Below are 24,022 nucleotides of genomic sequence, written 5' to 3'. Positions count from 1 at the left end.
ATTTTTTGATATACATCTATACTGTGAAATGATTACCACAATCAAGTTAATTAGCATTTTGATTACTCTGTGTGTGTATGTGTGTGTGTGTGTGTGTGTGTCTTTGTGGTAAAAACACTAAAGATCTACCTTCTTAGTAAATTTCAAGTATATAATACAATATTGTTAACTATAGTCACTATACTGTACATCAGATCTTCAGAAATTATTCAGCCTGCCTAACTGAGACTTTGTACTCTTTGACTAAAATCTCCCCATTCCTTACCCACCTCAGTGCCTGGCAACCACCATTCTACTCTCTGCTTCTATGAATTAAACTATTTTACATTCCACATATAGGCATGATCATGCAATGTTTGTCTTCCTTGTCAGGCTTATTTCACTTAGCGTAGTATCTTCCAGGTTAATATATGTTGTTACAAATGACAAAATTCCCTTCTTTTTAAGGCTAAATAATATTTCGTTGTATGCATATACCACAATTTCTTTATCCATTCATCTGTCAATGGAGATTTGGTTGTTTCCATATCTTGATTTTTATGAATAATGCTGCAATGAACTTGGGATTGTGATACTCCTACTTTATCCTTACCACAACCTCTACCTTTAAAAGTATAGGTCAGCAATAGCTGACTTATTCTGGGTCTTTCAGTGTGAAGCAGCCTGCCGTCATTGACTTATCTCTCTGTAGGTAGTTAAGTTTCAACATCCCTTTCACTAAGTGAGTTGCGAAGTCCATCTGCTTTCCATTGTCCAAAAATCTGAAGTCATATTCCATCTTTTTTTATCCTTATGGTATTATACATTTCAAAATTCATTTACTATTATTTTAGTCAGGTTTGAAAAAAATGGAAATGCATGCATTTATTCAATTTACTATATTTAACCAGAATTGCTAGGATTTTTCTGATTTAGTAGGGTAAGTCTCCTTTGTTACATTTATATATTATTGATTAAATCCGTGACTAAGTACATAAATTAGAAAATATACTTGGTGGGGATAGGTAACAACTTTCTTTTTAAAAAATCACTATAGGCTGGGCATGGTGGCTCATGCCTGATATTCCAGTGCTTTGAGAGACCAACATGGGAGGCTCGCTTGAGGCCAGGAGTTTGAGACTAGCCTGGGCAGCACAGAGAGACCCCACCTCTACAAAAAATTTAAAAATTAGCCAGGGGTAGTGGCATGCACCTATAGTCCTAGCTACTCAGGAGGTTGAGGTGGGAGGATTACCTGAGCCCACGAGTTGGAGATTACAGCAAGCTATGTTCATACCACTGCATTCCAGCCTGGGTGATAGAATGAGACCCTCTCTCTAAAATAAATAAACAAAAATCAGTATATACTGATTTAATATAAGCTAACACACTCTATAGTTACCAATAGATATTAAATGAATTAACTAAATTAAATATATAAAGCATATTTGTTATTTTCATTTTCATACGTGAACAAACTTTTGGAAGTAACACTTTTAAAATCTTCAGTATAGATTTGTTTCAACCTACTTCTGGAGATCTCCCTTCCACAGCTACCTTGCATTCTTTCCTGTTATGTTTTACATTCCAAATATTTGCCATGGATAATCCTTGTAGCCACGTTACAAAAGGAATGATTTTATTTATTCAATTATATATATATTGAGTGTGTACCAGGCACTGAGCTAGGTGCTAGGGAAACAGGTGAACAGGAAGCATAGTCTCTGCTTTCATGAAATTTTCTAACCTGATAGGAGACGAATGGATAGCAAAGACACAAGCCTGAAGAAGCACAAGGCTAGAATTTCGGCTTTTATTTTTCAGGAAAGTGATGATGATAGTCAAGAATAGAATAAAGAATTTGAGAGAGAATTGACTGTATTAATAGGGTAGAAAAGGGAATGAGGAAAAAAGAACAATAAAAAAGACAATCGTTATAAAGGTTTATATTTAATTTTTAGAATCATCTGGCAATGAATTCTAGAGAATGCTCTAAATTGAGAGTTTAGATAGATATGTATGTGCCATGGTTTTTATTATTTTAAAAAGTAATTTATACATTTAGATATTTTTCCCTAAGAAGAAAATTACTAAAGTAATGTGCAAGCCAGAGACTTACTTCTAAAGCTGGCTCTTTCAGGGACTAACTTCTAAAGCTGGCTCTTCCTTACTTAACATTCAGTGCAGACAAGTGAATCATATTATCATATTAGCAGAGTAATTATGATTTGAAACTTTAATTCTTTAGCAAGAAAAGATGTTTTGGATTAAAATACAATATTTAAAGATGATTTCAAAATTTTCTAGAAAATAAAGTTTTTGATGATTAGGGGAACACTGTACACACCTATAGGAGAGGTACTGGTTACTTTTGAGAGTTTTGGATTAATGAGAGATGCTCAGTGTTATGAAGAATACACTGACTACAAAGTTCTTGGAGCCTTATCCTTACTATTACGCTGATCTTGAATAATCTTATATTCTCCATAATATGTTATTTGCCCTTCACACTGTTAATTATTAGGTTAATTCATTTACCCATTTCCTACTTTGTTTTAGACTTAGCTTGCAAGGTTCAAAGCAATTGAAATAAGTTACAAAGATACATTAAATTCAATATGATTGAAAATAAAATGTGAAAAAAATCAGGAAAAATAATAAGTAGGGCAGGAAAAAAAAAAAACCTGAAGTCATGCATAATATAAGTATGCTAATATTTAGTCTAATACAGTTGATAAAATTAGGCTGAATCTTAGCTGAGTTTTCTAGAGTCAAAGAAAAGAAGAAAATATGACCTGTGAAAAAATATTCAAGATATTTTATTGAAAAGATCACATAGGAAATGCTTTTCCTGAAATAATGAGCTCTCTCTCTCCTGCAAGAGAATTCTCTCAAGGATTAAGATAAAAGAACTATTGTGTGTGACAAGGCTTTTATCATTTTAAAAAATTTATACTTAAAAATAATTTACTTTTGATATTTTACCCCCGGAAAAAAACACAATTGCTAAAGTAATATGCAATCTAGAGAATAGCTTCTCTATATTCTCACAGCTTCCTTCTGTTTATAACAACATCTTTTAATATACCACTGTTATAATGCTGAAGTTAAATTTTCTAGGAATTCACAATATTTACACTATTCATATCATAGCCTGTCTGGGACCATGGATAAATTTAGAAAAGCTAGATTTGTGTCTTCCAAAGTGTATTCAATGGCAAATTCATTTTATAGGTTAGTAACAGGTGTTTGTGAGTAAAGAGTTCCATGTTCATTGGGAATTGCTAGGATTAAAAAATTAAACAGAATTTAAAATAGGATATTCTTTAGCAGTTTTAGCATATACCATTGTATATATTTAAGAGGGAGTTTTTATATTGTATGTCCAAACATTTTTTACCCTCCAAACCATTTTGAGATCATGTCGCCTAAGTGGTGATTTGAAGGGCATTGTTTGAAAAATAATTTCCCAGAAGAATGAATTGACTTATAAAGCCTTTAGCTAGTTCTCCATGAATGCAAAGAAGTTTCTTAACACAGCTGAACAGCAGAGTTTACTATTACTTTTCTGTAGGGCCCATGGTCTCTGTTGCTGATGAAAGGCATATCCAGGTACTTTGTCAATCAACATTGACTGAGGATTGTTGTTCTTTAATAAAAGCGAACACAACTTGGTTCAAAGTTTACCCTGAAGTGGGCCAATTTAGTACCTTCAGGCAGGATCAGATTTTTTTCATTTGTATCTGGGGACAAATGGGTGCCATAGCGGGGGGGGATAACAGTTTTAACTTGAACATATTTCAAAGTGTTACCAGTTGCCTATTGTATCTATGTATCTGTGTATGTATGTATATATGCATGTATCTATCTATCTATCTATCTATCTATCTATCTATCTATCTCGGTAAGATACTATAAAATTAAATTAGTAGTTTTAAGCAATATAGCTTTTTTTTTTTTTTTAAACAAATCTTCTAAGATTAGTTCCAAAATATATCTTGGGGAAACTCAATTTATCCATTACATGTTATAGAATAGTTAGAAATAAGTCAAATATTAGAAGATCTCTACTAAAAATGATTGGGTTTTAGAGAAGTTGCTTTTAATCTTGCTGATACAATTAAGATTTTTTTTTTTTAGTCTAATGGGACTTAAGGTCTGGCAATAAAATTTTAAGAATCCAGAGGCCAGATTTTAGATGAGAGAACAGTACTGAGTCAACTTCTTTTCCAAAGCATAAGAATTGGTGTTCATTTGGATAAATTATAAGAAAATTATTCTAATAATAGATGCTTTTTGTTATTAGTCTGCTCCATTTAAGTGAGTACTTGCAGATAACAGCAAAACCAGATGTGGTAGGTTGCTGGCAATGTAATACATTAATTACAGAATAAAGTCCCCACTGTTTGTCAGTTATCATTGATTTTATCATGCATAATTTGTATTAAAATGAAAAACACTATAAAATGATAACAGTGGACTAAACAGTCTCTTTAGGGGTCATCTGAAATACTGAAATTCCTATGTTAGTCTGTTAGGCTAAGTCTTGGATTTTGAGTTACTCTTGACTCAAAGGTTTCATAATTGCCTTCTCAAACCAGTTTGCTTCTTTTAACTATGAAAAACTTAAATTTGTTATTTATAAATAACATTTGAAATGACATCACAAGTTCAGTAACTATCCTAAGCCTATTACAGAAACATAAAAAAGCCCTTAATAATAGTTCTGTATTCTTCCACTGCTTAATGTTCTGTACCAATTTCTGTAGAAATCTATATTAGTATCTGTTTAGCACATTAACTCAAGAATTTTTACTTTAAGAGCAGTTTTAAAATAAATCAACTTGTTACAAATTGATATTATAAGTAATTCTGTCATTATAAGTAATGAGAGAAATACTCACTCTTGCTTGAAAAATAAGTGCCCTTGGTTTGACATTTGCAGATGTTTAAAAATAATCATTTTGTAAAGAGAGTGAACATTCATGTAAAGTTTTATTTCTCTTTAATTTATCTTGGGACTGTATGTTCCTGTTGTGACTAAAAGAGATCATAACAAGGTTAACTAAATTTCATGATATTTGAAATAAAAATGAAGAGAAAGGAGTTTAGGAAACCCAAATTTATATGTTCTTTTCTTTAATCATAAAAGAAAAAGGTATGCATCAGATATTTTCTAAAAGATATCTTCTATTGTGTGGAAAATGTTTGAATATCCACAAGTTATTGAAACCTCTGTATCTAGAATTTTAGCCTTCTGAAAAGAAAAATTGATGGCCTAGATTCCTAAATGAAACTTAATTTTAATAAAAATAAGTTGTTTTGATGATAAACTGCCAAAGTGCTTAAAGAAAATTTCCCAAAACTATCAAGGAAATACACCCTTTATAAGGAGGTATATAGAAAAGCAAACAAGATAGAAGAAGATTGTTAGAAAGTCATTGAACAAAATGTATTTCATGGGATAAAGATTTACTTTAAATTTATATTGCATATTCTTTCAAAGACTATCTATAACCAGTAAGTCATTTCAAGTATCTGAATAATACTCATATGAGGAAGGTAGCACATTTATTACTTACACTTACAGGAAGAAAATTGTACTAAGCAGTATGTTTTTGTTACATTATATAGGCAATGACAGAACAGAAAACAGTTCCCGACTTCAGTACTACCTGTATCTAATTCGTTTAGTTTATGTACTTAGTGAGTTTCTCACATAAGTAGAATAGTTTAATTTTAGTAATGAATCTAAATATTCAAGTATTTAAAAGACCAGCCCTGAAGACTTAAATAAAAATAACTTTGATGGTATATGAAATATGTTTTTATTCCCTGGAAGTGAACTGAGACTTACTGAACAAGATGACCCCAATTATGATATTATATTCAGTATTCATGTAAAGCAAACCTAGATTGCGTCAGAGCATTGGAAAAGTCATGGGAACTATTTCAGAGGAGGATCCCAAACTGTATTTTAAGAGAGGGAGAGAAGTGTTGGAGGGAAAAGCTCATGTAACCGTGAGAAGGTGATTGCTTCTGTTGTGATCCCTGATGACATTTAAAGGAAAAGAAATGTCTTATCAGATTGGATAGTTTTCAGTTGTTTTTCTTTTCAATTCCTCTCTTTATTTATTTTACAGTGGATGGAACTGAGGTTCAACACTCTGGCAAAATGCCCACACTGCAAAAAAATGTAAGTTCCTTACCATTGGAAATACTATTGAGAAATACTTAAGACAAATTTGAAGAGTTCAGAATTTTCACTTAAGTAGATTTTGATTTTAAGACATGCTGTGAAGTGAATGCATGCCAATATATTTATGCTTTTTAAGGCTAGAAACAAGACATCCTAAAACAAGCATATCCCATTTTGAAATTAAAATGATTAGGCTTGATTATCATCCCCTAAAGGAAAATCAATTTCTATTATAAGAAATGAAATTGCTAAAATTATCAGTAACCTGGTTAGGAGATTATAATCCATTACAAATAATCCAACATTTACATTAATAAAATGGGCTGTAATCTAGGAGAAAACTCAAATTGTTCTGGACTTCATAATTAGGTAATTATTGGCCTTTTTCATCTCCTGCCTAATAAGATTATTACTGATGGCAACGTTTATATAATTATTTGTCTATCTTAACAATTTAGCCTATTTCTCTCTATTACTAAATGATATACTTGATGAAAATAATATAAGACAATATAAAATGAAAAATAATAGAAGATATTTTGATTAAACACATTTTATGGCATCGGTGTTGGGGGTCCCAAGACTACACCAAGGTTCCTTGGTTTTCTACAGGGACTCATATAAATTAATATAGAGTTGTACTCACAGATATGATTTATTATAGCAAACGTATGCAAAGCAGAATCAGCAAAGGGAAAAGACAGATGGAGTAAAGTGTGGAGGAAACTAGGGACAAGATTCCAAGAGGCCCCTCCCAATGAAGTATCCCAGCAGTGAATTATTACCATGCATGTACCATGTTGTCTACCAGGAGGCTCATTAGAGTCTTAGTACCCAAAGTTTCTACTGGCGCTGGTTACACAGGCACCTCCTATCTAGCACATATCAAAATTCCAAATTCCTGTTTGAACGGAATTTATGTTTAGCATAAACCATACTGTTTACACAAACAATTTATACATAAAAAGCCACTCTTACCAGTTACGGAATGATGGGAATTTTCCCTAAATCTAAATTTCTAGATGCCAGCTAAGGGCCAACCTTACAAGCAGGCTTTCTAAGGTTAGCAGTCTCAGGCCTGCTGTGTTAACTCTTTTCTGCACAGCATCTATTTTGATAATATTATTACAATTTAAAAAATTATTGTTATCCTCTTATATATGTGAATTATAACTTAAGCAAAGTAAATTAAACTGGAATGCTTAGACAATTCGATTTTTATTATTGAAAATAAGAGGTTTGAAATAATATTCATTTTTTAATTTGTGTGATCCTTAGTATGATATAAATACCTTATCTACATTGAGAGTTGAGAAATCCCAAGAATGGTTTATAGGAGAAGGTAATTAAAAAGTATTTGAAAAGTAGAATATGTGTAGCAAAATATCTCTATCTCTGCTAGATCTGATTTCAACTAAATATAGCTCTATAAGAATAACTTCTTCACAGCATGTTTTAGCTTATAAAAAAAGTTTCTTTTTTATTTGTGAAATTGATCATTCTAATTCCTTACTGAATCCAATAGAAGTCTGTACATGGAGAAGCAAAGTGGATAAACCCTTAATACGTGCACAAAATAATATATATGTACTTGAGGGACACATCCATACTCCCCCCTCCAAAGTATGTGAATATGCATATGGATGATACGTATTTCTGGGTATTATCTGTATTTTCATAAAAATGTACAAAATTAAATTGCAAATATATTCGCAAAGAACATTAAAATGGAAATAAAGATCTTATAGAAAAGAAAAGGCAGAGACTTTTTTTGTTGTTGTTGTTGAGACAGAGTCTAGCTCTGTTGCCCAGTGGCACAATCTCAGCTCACCGCAACCTCCACCTCCCAGGTTCAAGCAATTCTCCTGCCTCAGCCTCCCAAGTAGCTGGGACTACAGGCACCTGCCACCACGCCTGGCTAATTTTTGTATTAGTAGAGGCAGGGTTTCACCATTTTGGCCAGGCTGGTCTCGAACTCCTGACCTCGGGTGATTTACCCGTCTCGGCCTCCCAAAGTGCTGAGAATACAGACATGAGCCACTGCGCCTGGCCTGGCAGACACCTCTGTGGTTAGCTGACTGTGTGCTAAGCAGAGTGATATTGCTTTATATATACATATATACTAGCTGTAATCTTTACAGCAATCCTGTAATACAGGGATTATTTTTGTAATTTCACAAATCAGCAACTCTTAAGAGAGGTTAAGGATTTTGCTCAAGGGACTTTCTTGGTTAATTATTTTCATACAATGGCAATATTTTTACTAATAAAGAAGTATTGAATGTCTGAATACTCTGTGATTTATTAAAATATCACAAGACAGTATATTAATATGAAGAAGAATTTGTATCAACTACTTAGGGAACAACTTATATAGAAATTCACATGGAATAAATCAGCTTAAACATTCTAAGAGAAAGGTCTGTAGAATTGGAGTCACATGCTAAACATGGGAGGACTCGAAGCATTCATTACTTATTTGAGTGCAAATACTGTTATCACATGAACACTCCTAGCTGGTATCTAGATTTCTTTTCTTTTTGAATGTTCTCCTTCATAACAAAATGATGGGTCATCTGTTGGAGTAAGATTCTGAGACAGAATTTTATTTCTTTAAACACAAATATCCTAAAATTAGTTTTAAGTTACAGAAGTTGGTAAATTTATTACTATGAAGCCAGTGTGTTATGTGCTTTTATCTCACAAAATGTGTGGGGAAAGCTTCCCCTAGAGCTCCAAAGAGCGAGGGGCATTTTCTCATATTGCTATTTCTTACTCGAATGGTAGCTGGTACTATGGTAGCTAAAGGTGATGTTGTTCTTTTAATTAGGTGGCTTGTAGCCACTGCTAGACTGAAGGTGTACTTGTAGCATTCTGAAATACAGTTTGGACTATGTTTCTATGTAAATGTTATAATGGACATATGACTAGTAGAGCCATTGATTTAATCAATGATAATTATCATTGAATATCATTTCTTTTACATCACTGATGTACTCTTTTGTGAATCACCTCCTGCCGTTTTAAACAATAGTGGACTTATTCTCAAGTGTTATCCTTTTATTTTGCCGTCTAGTGTTATATTTTATAATTATTCATTAATTCAGCAAACAATTCTGTGCTAAGTACTGGTTGCTTGAAATAAAAGACATAATCTCGCCTTCAAGGAATTTAGTCTTGTGGGCATAGTGGGGAGAATAGCTAATGACTATAAAGTTTTAAGTGCTTTGAAAGAGGTATGACCAGAATGCTCTGCTTTGAAGAGTCCCTAATCCAGATTAGAGGGAAAGGGATCATGAGTAAAGGTTTTCAGGAGAGAGTGATATATGAACTAAGTTATAAAAGATGAGTGAGAATTGTGTGAAAAAGAGGGTGGGATAATGCACTGTAGAAGGAGCTACCTGTGCAAAAGTACAAAGGAGTCAGAGTGTAGATGTACTAGTAAGGAAATGGAATGGATAGGACTGAATGTGAAGGTATGAGAGAGAAAGATTGGGATCAAGAATGACCCTATTTCTGAGAGGCTGTAGAACCATTCACTGAGACAGAAAATGCAGGATCTAGAAGAAATGTGTCTGGCAGAAGATGATAAATTCATTTTCAATGTATTAGATATAGAATAGTAGGTTTGCTAGATTGGTTAATTGTCATTCCATCTATCTGCTTTTCAAAGCAGAAATCTTGGATCAATATAGCCATGGCTTCTCCATTCCTTCACCAAGATAACTGAGAGTTGAAAAAATTCTGTATTCATCAGATCTTTACAAATGTATAGCTTTGTAATTTATCTAAATTGTTCTATATTCCTAAGTGTCCTTGATTGACTCCCCATTTCCCAAAACAGCTATCTCCAGATATCTACTATTCCTCCTAAACCCCCACCTAACCCCCACGTCAGTACCCCCAACTCTCCAAGTCTCATCCAACGAATTGCCTCCTATCTCTGAAATAATTGAGGCTATCTGTGAATTCTCTCATTTTTGTATTTCATACTCGTAAACCTCTCTATCCATACTCACTTCATTTCCTCTTCTCAGAGGGATGCAGGTCTCTTCTTTCCAAGGCTTACACTTTCATTTGATTATTGCACCCCATTCTCTCTGGAGTAAGGCACAATTAGCCATCCGTCCTCAGTGGGTCACTGAATTTGCTCTAATGAAATTCACATCCCAATAATAAATTCCAATATTTTGATTCTCATCCTGCTTGTTTTCTCTGTAGCATTTGATACTATTGATCATCCTGGGTGTGCTGATTAATTTTAGGTGTCAACTTGACTGGATTAAGGAATGTCTAAAGAAATGGTAAAGCATTAACTCTGGATATGTCTAAGAGGGTGTTTCTAGAGGAGACACGTGTGTAAATCAGTGGACTGAATGGAGAAGATCTGCCCTCAGTGTGAGCAGGTACCATCCAATTGGCTGGGGGCCCGATAGAAAAAAAAAAAAAAGGGCAGTGGAAAGGCGATTTTCACTCTTCTGGAACTTGGACACTCTTTTCCTGCCCTTGAACATCAGAACTCCAGGCTCTCTGGCCTTTGGACTCTGGGACATACACCAGTGGTTCCTCAGCTCCTCAGACCTTCCTCCTCAGACTGAGAATTACACTGCTGGCTTCCCTGATTCTGAGGCTTTTGGACTTAGACTGAGCCACACTACCAACAGTCCAGGGTTTCCAGTTTACAGATCCCCTGTTGCAAGACTTCTCAGCCTCAATAATCCCAGTAGCCATTTTCCTTAATAAATTGCCTCTTGTCTATCCTATCAATCAATCAATCAATCAATCATCTATCTCCTATTGGTTCTGGCTTTCTGGAGAACCCTGACTAATACAATGGTTTCTTTTTTCTTTTTCTTTTTTTCTTTTTTTTTTGAGACAGAGTCTCGCTCTGTCGCCCAGACTGGAGTGCAGTGGCCCAATCTCGTCTCACTGCAAGCTCCGCCTCCCGGGTTCACGCCATTCTCCTGCCTCAGCCTCCCGAGTAGCTGGGACTACAGGCGCCCGCCACCATGCCTGGCTAATTTTTTGTATTTTTAGTAGAGACGGGGTTTCACTGTGTTAGCCAGGATGGTCTCAATCTCCTGACCTCGTGATCCGCCTGCCTCGGCCTCCCAAAGTGCTGGGATTACAGGCGTGAGCCACCGCGCCCAGCCTACAATGGTTTCTTTTCCTTAAAATTTGTTTTCTTGGTTTCCAGATACTGCTTTCTTCTGAGTTTCTTTTACTTCTCACAACTCTTCTTTGTTGGCTTTATTTTCTCTTCCAAGTTGTTAAATTTTGCTATTCTCCAAAGTTGGAACTTGACTGCACTTTATCCGGGTGTTCTCTTAGGTTCCTGTGTCATTTAGATACCATTAATTGACCCCAGATATTTCTTTGGAGCTTCAGATGTAAATATACTATCTCTATTCGCTATCTAACGTAGAGTTATTTCAACTTGGTATCTCATGGTCATTTCAAACACAACCTGACCCAACATTCCCACCTTACTCTGCAAACCAGTCTCCCATGTGTATTGATAAATATATTATTTTCTTTTTCAACCCCACATTATTTCTAGAAAAAGAATATATTATGTTAATGAATGTCACCCTGTCTGTCCGACTGACCAACCAAGAAATTTATTAATGTATTTTCATCATTCTCCATATTTAAATGGTAATATCCTATCAATTATGTCCCTTGACATTTTAATTCTATCCTCTTATTCTCATGATTTCTACTTTAGTTCATGTATTCAGCATCTCTCACCAGAACTATTGCATTGGTTTTCTAATTTATCTCTTGACCTCCAATCCTGCAATTATCTATTCATTTACTGGAGTAGTAGTCCCTAAATGCATATATCATTTTAGATTCTCTGGCATCACATCTTTTAGTGGCTCCCAATTTTGTAGCCATGGCATTCAGTTGTGCAAGTTGTATGCTGCACAACCTGAAGAGGTACAATTTCCATTGTTATTTTAGGTTTGTATATTTAGTTTCATATAAATTATTCTGACGACTTCTTTTACTTATTGGCATAAATGTACCATATGGTTTGCTATCAGCCCATTGCCTAAAATCCAAAATCAAACTCCAAACTTCTGTTAGTTTTTGCCTAACTTTTCTAGTGATATCTTTGCTTTCTTCTATCTCTACACACACAACCTAGTTGTTCCTACCCCAACAAACTTCTACTTCTACAAACATATTATGCAGTTTCTTTCTTCTGTTCCTGAGTCTTATCCTGCTGGACCTAGAATGACCTGGCTACTCCTTTTCTCACCCCTGTATACCTAGAAAACACTTATTTAACCTCAAAAATTAGCTGAAACATCCCTTGCTTCTACTATTCATTGGTAGAAACCTTCTGTGGCAGAAGGATTATTCTGCTGCTTGTTCCTTGAACACATTTTCTCTTCATACCTGAACAATTCTAATGTCATCAGCTGAAATGACTTACTCCCCCATCTATTCACATTTTACCCATCCTTAAGTCTCGTGTAATAAAGCCATCTCTGGCTGCCTTGTCTGAAAATTGTAACATAAAGAACATTGTTTGCCACCTTTTCCCCTTATAAATTCCTATAGCACTAGCTACACTAGCATTTTCCCAGTGTTCTTCATAATCCTAGTGTTTCATAAGGTATTTTTATGAAGCAAAAGATTAATAATTTGAAGAGTGAATAGTTACATGTTTGAGAGCATTGAATGGTCTTTTCAGCTTGGAGATTCACTGTCCACATTTTTGTATATGCCCTTGACTTTCACATCCAGTAATATAAAAAGCCAATTAACTGTAAAAATCATCCTTTTAAATGCATAGCTCAGCTCATATGACAGTTAAGAAAATCCCCAGGGACCAAAAATTAAGATTAAGTGACAACCAGGACTATCCTGAAGGTACTTGCCAATACTAGGGATCTAGAGCCTTGGAAGAACGAGAGAGAAGATGTTGGCCTCACACAAGGTAGAGGGATTGGAATACTGCCTGCTCCCAATAAAGTACTTAAAGTACTCTTCCCCCAGAAAAGAGTAAGTCAGGAAAAAGAAATCAACCAGAAAAGGAAGATTGCAAAGGAAAAAATTTATAAGAACAGTGAATTTAGGTTTATATTTTATATCACTTATGTGATCTAGGAAAACTTAGTTCCAGAAACTGACTTAAAATTTAGGGTTAGTATCAGTCTAGGGAGCCTGAGAAAAGCAAAGGAAAGTTCTGTGTGTAGGAAAGCACCCCCAAACTATGCATGCCAAGATTTTTTTGATATTAAGATTAGCTAAAATAGTTTTCAACAGAAGTTACTAGTCATAGGAGGAAACAAGATTCCAGAAGCATAATCAACATTGCACAAGCAGCGTAATTGACTTCTAAAAGCTTCAGATTTGTAATTATTAAGTATGGAGTATGTTAAAACTATGCCTAAGATATTTTAAAATAGAAAGAAGATAAAACAAGACTATTTAAAAATTATCAGGTACTCACAAAAATGTATAGATGAGTATTTGTAGCAAATTTGACACATGCAACAGCTTGGATGAATTGAATTTATGCTGAGTAAAAAAAAAAAAAAAAAAAACTAGCCATACAAGGTTACCTGCAGTAAGATTTCATTTATGTAACATTTTTCAAATGACAAAATTGTAGAAATAGAGAACAGATTAATGATGGTGTGGCAGGCACAGGGTATGGGATGGGCAGAAAGGAGGGTGTGATTATGAAAGGATCCTTACAGTGATAGACTGTTCTCTATTTTGACTGTAGCGATAGACACATGAACCTAAATGTGATAAAATTGCATAAAATTAAAGACAAATCCATACTCATATAACTGAGAAATCTGAATATTGGTGGATTGTATGAATGTTAATATCCTTTTTATAATATCGTATTATAATTTGCAAGATTTACTGTGAGGGAAATAGGGCAAAGGATACATGATATTTCTTTGTGTTATTTATTACAACTGCTTGTGAATCTATAATTGTCTCAAATAGAAATTTGCAAAAATAACCTGATAGATATAGAAAGAAGCATTAGAACTTTCAGAAATTATTACAGAAATTAAAATACACATACAGTTTAAAGAACAGATCAGCTAAAGGTGAAGACTAAAGTTGTGAATTGGAAGATAGAGGTAAGTGAATTACCCAGAATCCAGCATAGAGAGACAAAGATGAATGTAAGATTAAGAGAAAATATATTATTAAGATACTTATTATATATCTGATCTGGAAAGAACAAATAAAGAATGGGATATGGCATTTTAGGAGATAATCTCAAAGAATTTTCGGATCTATGAAAGATACAAATTTTTATATGCAAAAATAATAATGAAATCCAAGCAGGATAAGTAAATGTGTTACAGTGAAATTGTAGAAAACCTAAGAGAAATAGAAGGTAATTAAAAGCAGAGAGATAAAAGGCATATTTTCAATAAGAAAAGGATAACAGTTCTGTCAGCAAATGTCTCAACCGCAAAAATAGAAGCCAGAAAACAAGTTTTAAAATACATCAAAAATACTAAGAGAAATTAACTGTCAAACTGGTATTATACACCTATCTAAACCATCAAAGAATAATGAAGGTAAAATAAATATATTTTCAAAAGCAAAACCAACAAACCTACAAACAAACAAAACCCAGAGTATCTACCATCCTGGTACTCTTACTAAAAAAAACTGCTAAATGATGAACTAGGGAATATGAACAAATATTCCAAAGGAAATTTCTGCAATGCAGGAAGGAAAGGTAAACCAAGAAACTGTAACAATTCACCAGAAACACTGACTATATAAAATAGCAAAAATGACAATATCAATTTATATTAATGCTAATGAATTTTGAGAAACAAAAATACAATAAAACTGAAATATTGGGAAACAATAGCATTAAGATGCTAGTGGAATGTTTGGAGTTAAAAATTTCTAAAATCCTTGTATTTATCAGGAAAGTGGATTTAATGATTGGCTTTAGTTTTTAAAGGGTATATAAGTTAAAATTTTAAGTGCAACTGCCAAATGATTGAAATAAATTATAAAACTTTCAGAATAATAAGAGAAAAGTGAAATAAAAGACTCATGGTCAATATAAAAGAAGTCTGGAAATAAAAGTAGAAAAGCAGAAAATACAGGCATAGTAGAAAGCCAAAATAAGATGTCAGAAATAGTCCATGTATATCATTAGACTAATCTTGCTAGTAAAACTTAACAGAAATGGTAAGACTAGATGTAAGAACAGCTATATACAATTTGAAGAAGGAACACATGAAATATTAGAACATAGAATGAAAGCATAAGGATAGAAAAAGATACAACCATGAATCACTAACCAAAGGAAAAGACATACCAGGCAAACACTAGCCAACATTAAAGTGTAATGTTAATATCAATTAAAATAACAGAGACTGCTGTTCTCTTCTTTTTTTTATTAGTATACCTCTGAATTTGACTAGCCACCCAGCTAAAGATGGATTTCCTAGCCTGTCTTGCAGATGGTGTGGCCGTGTTTAAGTTAGGACCAATGGAATGTGAACAAAAGTGATGAGTGCAGTTTTCTGATGCTCTCCTTAAAGACAAAATTGCCTGTCTTGGTTTTCTCTCTCCTCTTTGAATTGAGTGGAAAAGCCAACTGGCAGGAACGTTGTTACCTGTGTAGAGTTTGGCAATACCAATTCATCAGGGAATAGAGCTGACTGCCAACCCTAGGCTCTACCTTTAAGTTTTAGATGCTAGAAGAATAAACTTCTTTTTAAACTTCTGTATTCTGAATTTCTGAATGTTATGTTCCTTTCTCTCTACAACCTTGCCAGCATCTGTTATTTTTTGACTTTTTAATAGTATTAATTTTGACAGGTGGGAGATGGTATCTCATTGTGGTTTTTATTTGCATTTCTCTAATGATCAGTGATGTTGAGCTTCTTCTCACAGAATTGTTGGCTGCATGTATATCTTCTTTTGAAAAGTGTCTGTTCATGTCCTTTGCCCACTTTTTAAAGGGCAGGGTTTTTTTTATTAAGTTCTCATAGATGCTAGATATTAGACCTTTGTCAGATGCATAGTTGGCAAAATTTTTCTCCCATTCTGTAGGTTGTCTGTTCACCCAGTTGATAGTTTCCTTTGATGTGCAAAAGCTCTTTAGTTTAATTAGATGTCATTTGTCGATTTTTGCTTTTGTTGCAGTTTCTTTTGGTGTCGTCATCGTGAAATCTTTGCCTGTTCCTATGTCTAGAATGGCATTGCCTAGGTTGTCTTTCAGGGTTGTTATAGTTTTAAATCTTTGCCTGTTCCTATGACCAGAATGTCATTGCCTAGGTTGTCTTCCAGGGTTGTTATAGTTTTATAGTTTACATTTAAGTCTTTAATCCATCTTGAGTTAATTTTTAAATTTGGTATGAGGAAGGAGTCCAGTTTCAATGTTCTGCATATGGCTAGCCAGTTATTCCAGCACCATTTATTGAATAGGGAATCCTTTCCTCATTGCTTGTTTTTGTCAGGTTTGTCGAAGATCAGATAGTTGTAAGTGTGTAATTGTGTGGCCTTATTTCTGGGTTCTCTAGTCTGTTCAGTTGATCTGTGTGTCTGTTTTTGTACCAGTAATATATATTGCATGTAGATACCACATATGTATTAAATGTGTAAGAGATGTTATGATTAATAGGTGCTTGTTGGTCATTGCCTTATCCTGTGAGGAGATGGCACTTGAGTTGTAGAGTAGCAGTAGGTTATTTTTTTCTGAGAAGATTTCTCAGATGTAGTGACTATTTAATTTGAGTGATGAAAAAAGAGCACAGATTTTCTAAGCAGAATTTATGCACTGAAATTAATGCACTGAAGTGTATTCTCTTGGCTCACAGAAAAGCTGCTCTAATATTCACTTAGAAACTTTTGACTTATTCAATACATAATTCTAATAAGCTTAGTTGGCTTCTAGTGAATCGTATATTACAAACTGACAAAGACAGATACACAGGCAGTGATAAGAAACAACAACCAGTTGTGATGTATAAGGCAGGAAAAACCACCAGTGGATGCATAGAAATTAAAACCAAAAATAGACTAGGGCTAAATGTTACATAAAGGCAATGAATTCTACATGCCCTAGTAACTCTAGATAGCAAGCTGTACAATATAGTAGTTAATGGTGGTCCCCAGGTCATCCAGATGTTTGTGTTTGGGCTCAAGTATCCAGGAAAATTTACTATGGTATATTTGCAACAAACTTCATCAGTTTTTCAAAAAGATTTGGAAATTAAAGGAAATAATTTTGTATGCAAAATTAACCTATTTGGAATCGCATGTTTCTAAATCATGCCTAGTAAGTGATGAATTTCTGTATTTTACTTATTCATCAGACATTCTTTGAGAAGTTATTGTATGTCAGGCATAATCTTGACACTGACCTCACAAAGGTGAATCAGATACTTCAGTGTCATTCACTAACAATATGCCTTGCATGTAGTATACAGTAATAAATATATGTACGTTAAGACAGAGAAGAAAGTGCTAATTTGGCTACTGATTTCTGCTATAACTTATATCATTTGAAAATTACCACAATTAGAAATGGGGAGGGTTAATACTATTAGATTAGGAATTTCAACTGAGTAGCACAGTAGAGGGTTTTTAACAGTATGTATTAAAAACAATTCAAAAAGTTTAATCCCTTTAATTTGTAATCCTAATTCTAAATTTAAAAAATCTTAAGAATGATTAAAAATAAGCACAATGCTTTTAAATGATACTTTGTTGGCATTATGTATAATAATGAACACACTTTAATGTACAATAGTAGAAAATTTGTTAATTATGTTATATTCATCCATCAGAATTTTAGTTTGAGAATATTATGGGAAAAAGTTTATGCTATATATTGGTAAGGTACAAAATTGGCTAGAGGAAAGTATGCAAAAATACTGAGTGACTATTTTATGAAATTGGAATTATAGGTAATTTTTTCTTTTCCTTTTTATTGTTTCTTTCCTTTTTATTCTACTTTCTAAATTTTTAACATAAACACATACTGTTTTAACTGTAAAAAAAAATCAAATGCTATTTGTAAGATAGCTCTTTTTCCATTCTGAAGTAGATTCTTTGGAAATAAACTTTTATCTTGGGAGATTAGCAGGTACGACAGTGGATTTCTGTGGATATTATCAATGACCAAGGCTTGAACTTTGTTTAAAGCCACAGTAATATCACAAATTCACCCTAAACGATTTTATCATCCATTAAAAATGACATGTTTAATGCATGTTCTTGTCTATAAAGTTGAAGCAATGAATAAAAAGTATATAATATTAATAAAGCCATAGATAAGAACTCACAAAAATGAAATAGAGAATTTTTATGTAAACATTTAATGTTCTCTTTTGCTTTCATGAATTTGCAGCTCCTCAGTGGGTAGTGCACTTCCACGAAGACGCTGCTGTGCATACATTACCATTGGAATGATATGTATTTTCATTGGAGTTGGGTTAACTGTGAGTATTACTTTGATGTTAGAATTCTGTCCTCTCAACTTTATCAGTAGTCAGTCATGAGGCCTGTGACAACCTTCAGGGATGCCTGAAGAGTCTGCATCCTTGGCATGCCAGCCCTAGAAGCTTCTGAATGATTATAAGCAATCAGAAACCCAATCCACGGATCTCTTTTTGATTGAACTCACCCATCCAGGTGAAATGGTGTCTTTGTACTTACTGTTGGGGATTTTATCATCTATTTAGCAAAAGCCCATTTTAAAAAAAATCAGTGCCAGAACTAATTTTGTATAGCTATGGGGTATCTTATTATTCAACGCAACATTCATTCAGCTACAGAGATCTGAAAAACCACTCTTCACTTTATCCAAATCAAGCAGTGATTTATTACCAATATGAGGATGACTTATTTTTAGGGGAGACTGGAGCTGAGCAGTTAGCATGGGGATTATGCCAGAAGAGGAAGATAATCCCTTTTGCTGCCATTTCCATGCTCCTTTGTTTGTCAGTACAACTAGTCCCTTATTATTAGCAATGTCCTATTTGTGTCCCATGATAGTAAGAAGTTACATAGATTAAATTCCTTGTAGAGATAAGGAATTTAATCCTTAGTGTGCTTTTTTGTTTACTTCATAACATTTGTAGTTAATACAAGTAGCAGTATGGTCTATCAGTTGCAGTCAACAGATACACCTACTCTTATAAGGATTTTGTGTATTCAGTCTGGGGGTATGTTTCATAACAATCACATGTAAGCTGATACAGGTTCTCTAAGCAGATATTTTCTTAACGTTTCTAATCTTCTGTTTTTATATTGCTTTTTACTTTAGGTTGGCACCCAAGATTTTGCAAGGCGATTTCGAGCAACCTATGTTTCTTGGGCAATTGCTTATCTCCTAGGGTTGATCTGCCTTATCCGAGCTTGTTATTGGGGAGCCATAAGAGTCAGTTATCCAGAACACAGTTTTGCATAAGCTTGTTTATGATTCAGTGATGCAGGTGAGAGTGTCTAGCAGTTCTTGGTAAGCTACTCTGGACATCTTTAAATTATTTATCCTAATGGATTCCATTCTGGTTTATGTATAATAGTTTCAAGACTTTGGGAGTCTTTTATGAACAAATGCTCATTGCACTACATTATATGCAAATTGTTTTGCTGCTAGGTTTTCAACATTTGAATAATAAAGCCTTTTCATGTTCTTTTACATCTCTTATAGATATTTTTGGATTTGTTACCAAACATTACATTTACTCTCACCCTTTTATTATTTTTAAATAAGTTATTTCATTACTTGCTGATATGTGAGTATTCCTAAGTGTTTATAAATATTTCTACAATAGTTTCACATTTATATTTACATTTTAAACAGTATCAAAATTGCTTGCTTAAAACCTAAGCAATATGCATTTTGCTTGAACTGCTTACTGTAACTTTAACCTAAGATTATAGTGACCTTATTCAGGAAAAAGAAAATTTAGTGTACCTTCAAAGACTTGACATTCTTGTCAGAGGAAAAAAAAATTTCTAGATACTGTATGCTTGTTTTGTGTTGTTTGTAGAAAGATAAAATATTTTGGTAGTAATTTAAAATACAAGAATGAATATTTATTTGTCCACAGTTGGAGATGTTGGATAAATGTCTTTTCTCAAAGATCACAGGATTTTGTCTCTCATTTTTGTCTTTTTATTACCAGTTATAAAAGATCTGGTCTGGATTTATGGAATTTATGTTTATCAGCTCTATGTATTCCCTTATAGAGGCTGGAGGAAGTTTTTCACATAATATGTTTTCTAATACTTAACCATTTATTCAAAGATATATTTACATTGGGTTGTGCCCCTTTTCCTTAGATCATGGTAAATTTTTCTTACTGAGGTAATTATGTACTATTTATATTTGAAGGAAGCTTATGACATTTTACAGTAGCTAAAATGTTGAGATTAGAGGTACTTTTACTATTCTTCTCAAAGGTAACTGATCAGATAATTACCCAAATTATTCAAGAAAATAGATCGGTGATAAAGAACAACATAGTTTTCTTAAGAATTCATGGAAATTTATGGAATCAGCTCTCGCACTGCCCATCTTTGCGGTTTTGAAAAAGAAATTGCTTAATCACAAATGTTCTACAGTCTTTAAATGTAGTAGAATTAGACAGTGAGATCATCTGAGTAAATAAATTGGTGATTCCAGAGATAAGACTAATATTTTAAATTATTTATGTTACTGATTAGTATAAAAACGTACTCATCACAGAATTTGAAGCAAAGTACATGTACACTTCAAAGAGTAAATGACAGATGTATAAATGCTGTAGCTCAGGATTATATGTACCTTTAAAAATACACTAATAAAGATTATTGTTCAAAAAATTACCTTGTTTTATTCCATTAAAAATAATATGTCGCTTCCAAAGTTGTCTTGAAATGTCGCTGTAAAATTTTCATGTTTAGGAATATACCTAATGTTTCTTTATATAATATTCATTTATGTTTTTTGTACTATTTTCAAATGGTTTTATTTTTAAAATATAGTTTTTAAATTCATTTGTAATACACTTGATGTTAGGTATAAAATAATCTTACTTGTTTTCCTAATGGTTAACTAGTTGTAACAGCATTGTGTATTTAATAATCCATTTTTTCCCTAATTGATTGGAAAGCTCACATTAAATTATATGCTACATCATATTCCTTCTGGAATAATAACTTTATGAGAGCAAGAACCCTGGTAGTCTTGTTCACAGCTTTATCCTAACTTAGAACAGTTCTTGGTATACATGTGCTCAATATACATGAATGAATATGCATGAATGAATAAAGGGTTGAATGAATTGGGATTTAAAATTCTTATATACACTTGAATATGTACTTTATATTTTGTACCAGAATGTGTAGGTAAGTATTTGTATAACATTGGGTTAACATAAAATGTTCTAAGTAGAATCTAAAAGAAGAAATTATATAGGAAAGGTTTGATACAACCAAACAACAACAACAACAAAAATTCCCAGAATACTTCTGTATGATAAAAACCCATAAGCAAAGCCAAAAGACAAACTGGTGAAGCTATTTTCAAAATAGTAGAAAGACTGTAATATCAGAAGGGACTAACGGTATGAAAAAGCAAAAAAATAACTACAATAGGTCATAAACTGTTTTTCGATTTTTCTTTCTTTTTTTTTTTTTTTTTTTTTTTTTTAGACAGGGTCTCACTCTGTCACCCAGGCTGGAGTGCAGTGGTGTGATCTTGGCTTACTGCAACTTCCACTCCCCTGGCTCAAGTCATCCTCTCACCTCAGCCTTCCAAGTAGCTGAGATCACAGTGTGCGCCACTATGCCGAGCTATTTTTTTTTTCTTTTTTTTTTTTGTATTTTTTGTAGAGATGGAGTTTCACTATGTTGCCTAGGCTGGTCTGGAACTCCTAAACTCAAGCGATATGCCCACCTTGCCCCCACAAAGTTCTGGGATTACAGGTGTGAGTCACCACACCCAGCTCTCAATTTTCTAATATTTGAAGAATGTAAGTTAAAACACAAAGATACTACTTTTCACTTACCATATTAACAAAGAAGTAGAAAGTGCAATAATACCCCTGTAATGCTGAGGATATTGGAAACACACACACACACACACACACACCCCCACATATTCTTTGATCTAGTAATTCTCTCTTTTATAATTTATCCTGAAGTTATTGTCAATTTTCTGTTTACAATAAAGAGTAAAAAGAAAAAACAATCCAACAATCTAATAACATGGAATTGGTAAAATAAATTATGGCACACCTATACAATGGAATGGCAGACAATCAAGAATATGATGAAAAATTTCATCTATTGAATTGGAAATGGCTCACGAATTGTGTGATACATAGACTATGATCCACATTTTAGAAAATGTATTTTATGTGTACATACTGAAAAAACTAAGGAAAATAAAAAATGTTAAGAGTGGTTATCTCTGGGTGATGAGAAATGATTTTTACTTTATTTTTGAACTAGATTGTTGGAAAGTAAGTTTTACTCTTGATGAATAGATAAGAGTAGTATATGATGATTACATCAATATTTGTTAATTTTCATTTTGATTCTTGAAGAGTTTTAAAATAAGTTTATTAAAATCCAAACCAGAGTGTCATTGATAAAACCTTAAGCTTTAAAGTCAAAAAATATATATTTAAGCTTAGTCCTATGTGAGTTACCTAAAATTTTTAATTAATTAAATTCAAATTTATGAGACTTTATACTCGGTGTTGTCTTTTGTTTTTTTGTTGTTTTAAGTAGAGCATGTCTTCCAGTGCCTAGGGAACATAGAAAATAACTGGGAAGAGGTTATTTGAAAGAATACACCATAGCCACAAATCAGAAAAGGAAGGACGTATTTGTCCCTTGCTGTTCAAAGTAGTAAAAATTGCCTTAGTTCTTCTTAGAAAAGAAGAGGGGAAAAAATGGCACTATGACCAGGTATTCTCGAACAAATCATTTGTGAGTACATATATGTTATTTTAGAAGAAAAAAAGGAACCTAATAATGACATGTGCCAAGTAGAGTGCTAACCTCACAATACATGCTGTTTAAATATTCACAAGAACCTAGGAAGCAAGTGCAGTATTCTTGTTTCTGTTTTACCAGGGGAAATTGAACTGCTACTCCCACAGATCTGAAAAAGTAGATGCTGAGTAGGACAGGAATCTGCATTCAAAACAATCACTCCCTCATGATTCTATTGGAGATTTTTCCTGGATCACACCTGGAGAAACACTGTACTACACCATGCTGAAAATATCACGTTTATATCCACTTTGGCATTCATATTTTCACATACAGAAACATGCTGTGATTTATTTTATTTTATTTTTCCTATGAGTTATTGGGGTACACGTGGTATTTGGTTACATGAGTAAGTTCTTTAGTGGTGATTTGTGAGATATTGGTGCATCTTTTGTTTAGCTTTTGTTTAGTTTTGATATGGCTACACTTGCACTCATATGCTCTGATAAACCTCTACAGCCATTTCCATGTTTATGATCTGCATAAATTGCTAGAAAATCTAAGTTTTCATTTATTCAATGTATGTTTCTAGTGTGCTCATACATACATATGTAATAAGCAATGCAGGCAAAATCCCTAGTGTTTATTTAGCCACCTTATGTATGTTAACATTTAATCTGTCACGGTTATGATTCTACCATTGAAGAGGCTAAGACAGCTGCAGTAATTAAAGGTCACTTAGCTTATGTGTGAGGACGCCAGCTGGAATCAGTCTGCTTCTGAATGTGTCTGCTTTCCACTACATAAGGTTTTATTGTTTCACTTTGTAGTGAAAAACTTTTGATTTTTGTGCCCCCTGGTGTTCATTGTCTGTAGGTCATCTGTAGA

The 24,022-nt window shown here is 33.4% G+C and overlaps 1 protein-coding gene across 1 annotated transcript in view; it reads left to right on the top strand.

Moving 5' to 3' along the window:
- Positions 1-21,013, top strand: part of PIP4P2 (phosphatidylinositol-4,5-bisphosphate 4-phosphatase 2) — a 47,931-nt gene extending 26,918 nt beyond the window's left edge. The window contains exons 5-7 of the mRNA XM_003902955.5: positions 6,123-6,175; positions 18,552-18,642; positions 19,470-21,013. Coding sequence (XP_003903004.1) covers positions 6,123-6,175; positions 18,552-18,642; positions 19,470-19,613 — 288 coding nt within the window. The 3' untranslated portion in view covers positions 19,614-21,013. The remainder of the gene's footprint in view (positions 1-6,122; positions 6,176-18,551; positions 18,643-19,469) is intronic.
- The last annotated feature ends 3,009 nt before the right edge of the window (positions 21,014-24,022 follow it).

The sequence above is a fragment of the Papio anubis genome, chromosome 8 (assembly GCF_008728515.1).
Source record: "Papio anubis isolate 15944 chromosome 8, Panubis1.0, whole genome shotgun sequence".
NCBI classification, from domain to species: domain Eukaryota; kingdom Metazoa; phylum Chordata; class Mammalia; order Primates; family Cercopithecidae; genus Papio; species Papio anubis.
This window is presented reverse-complemented; position numbering and strand designations above follow the sequence as displayed.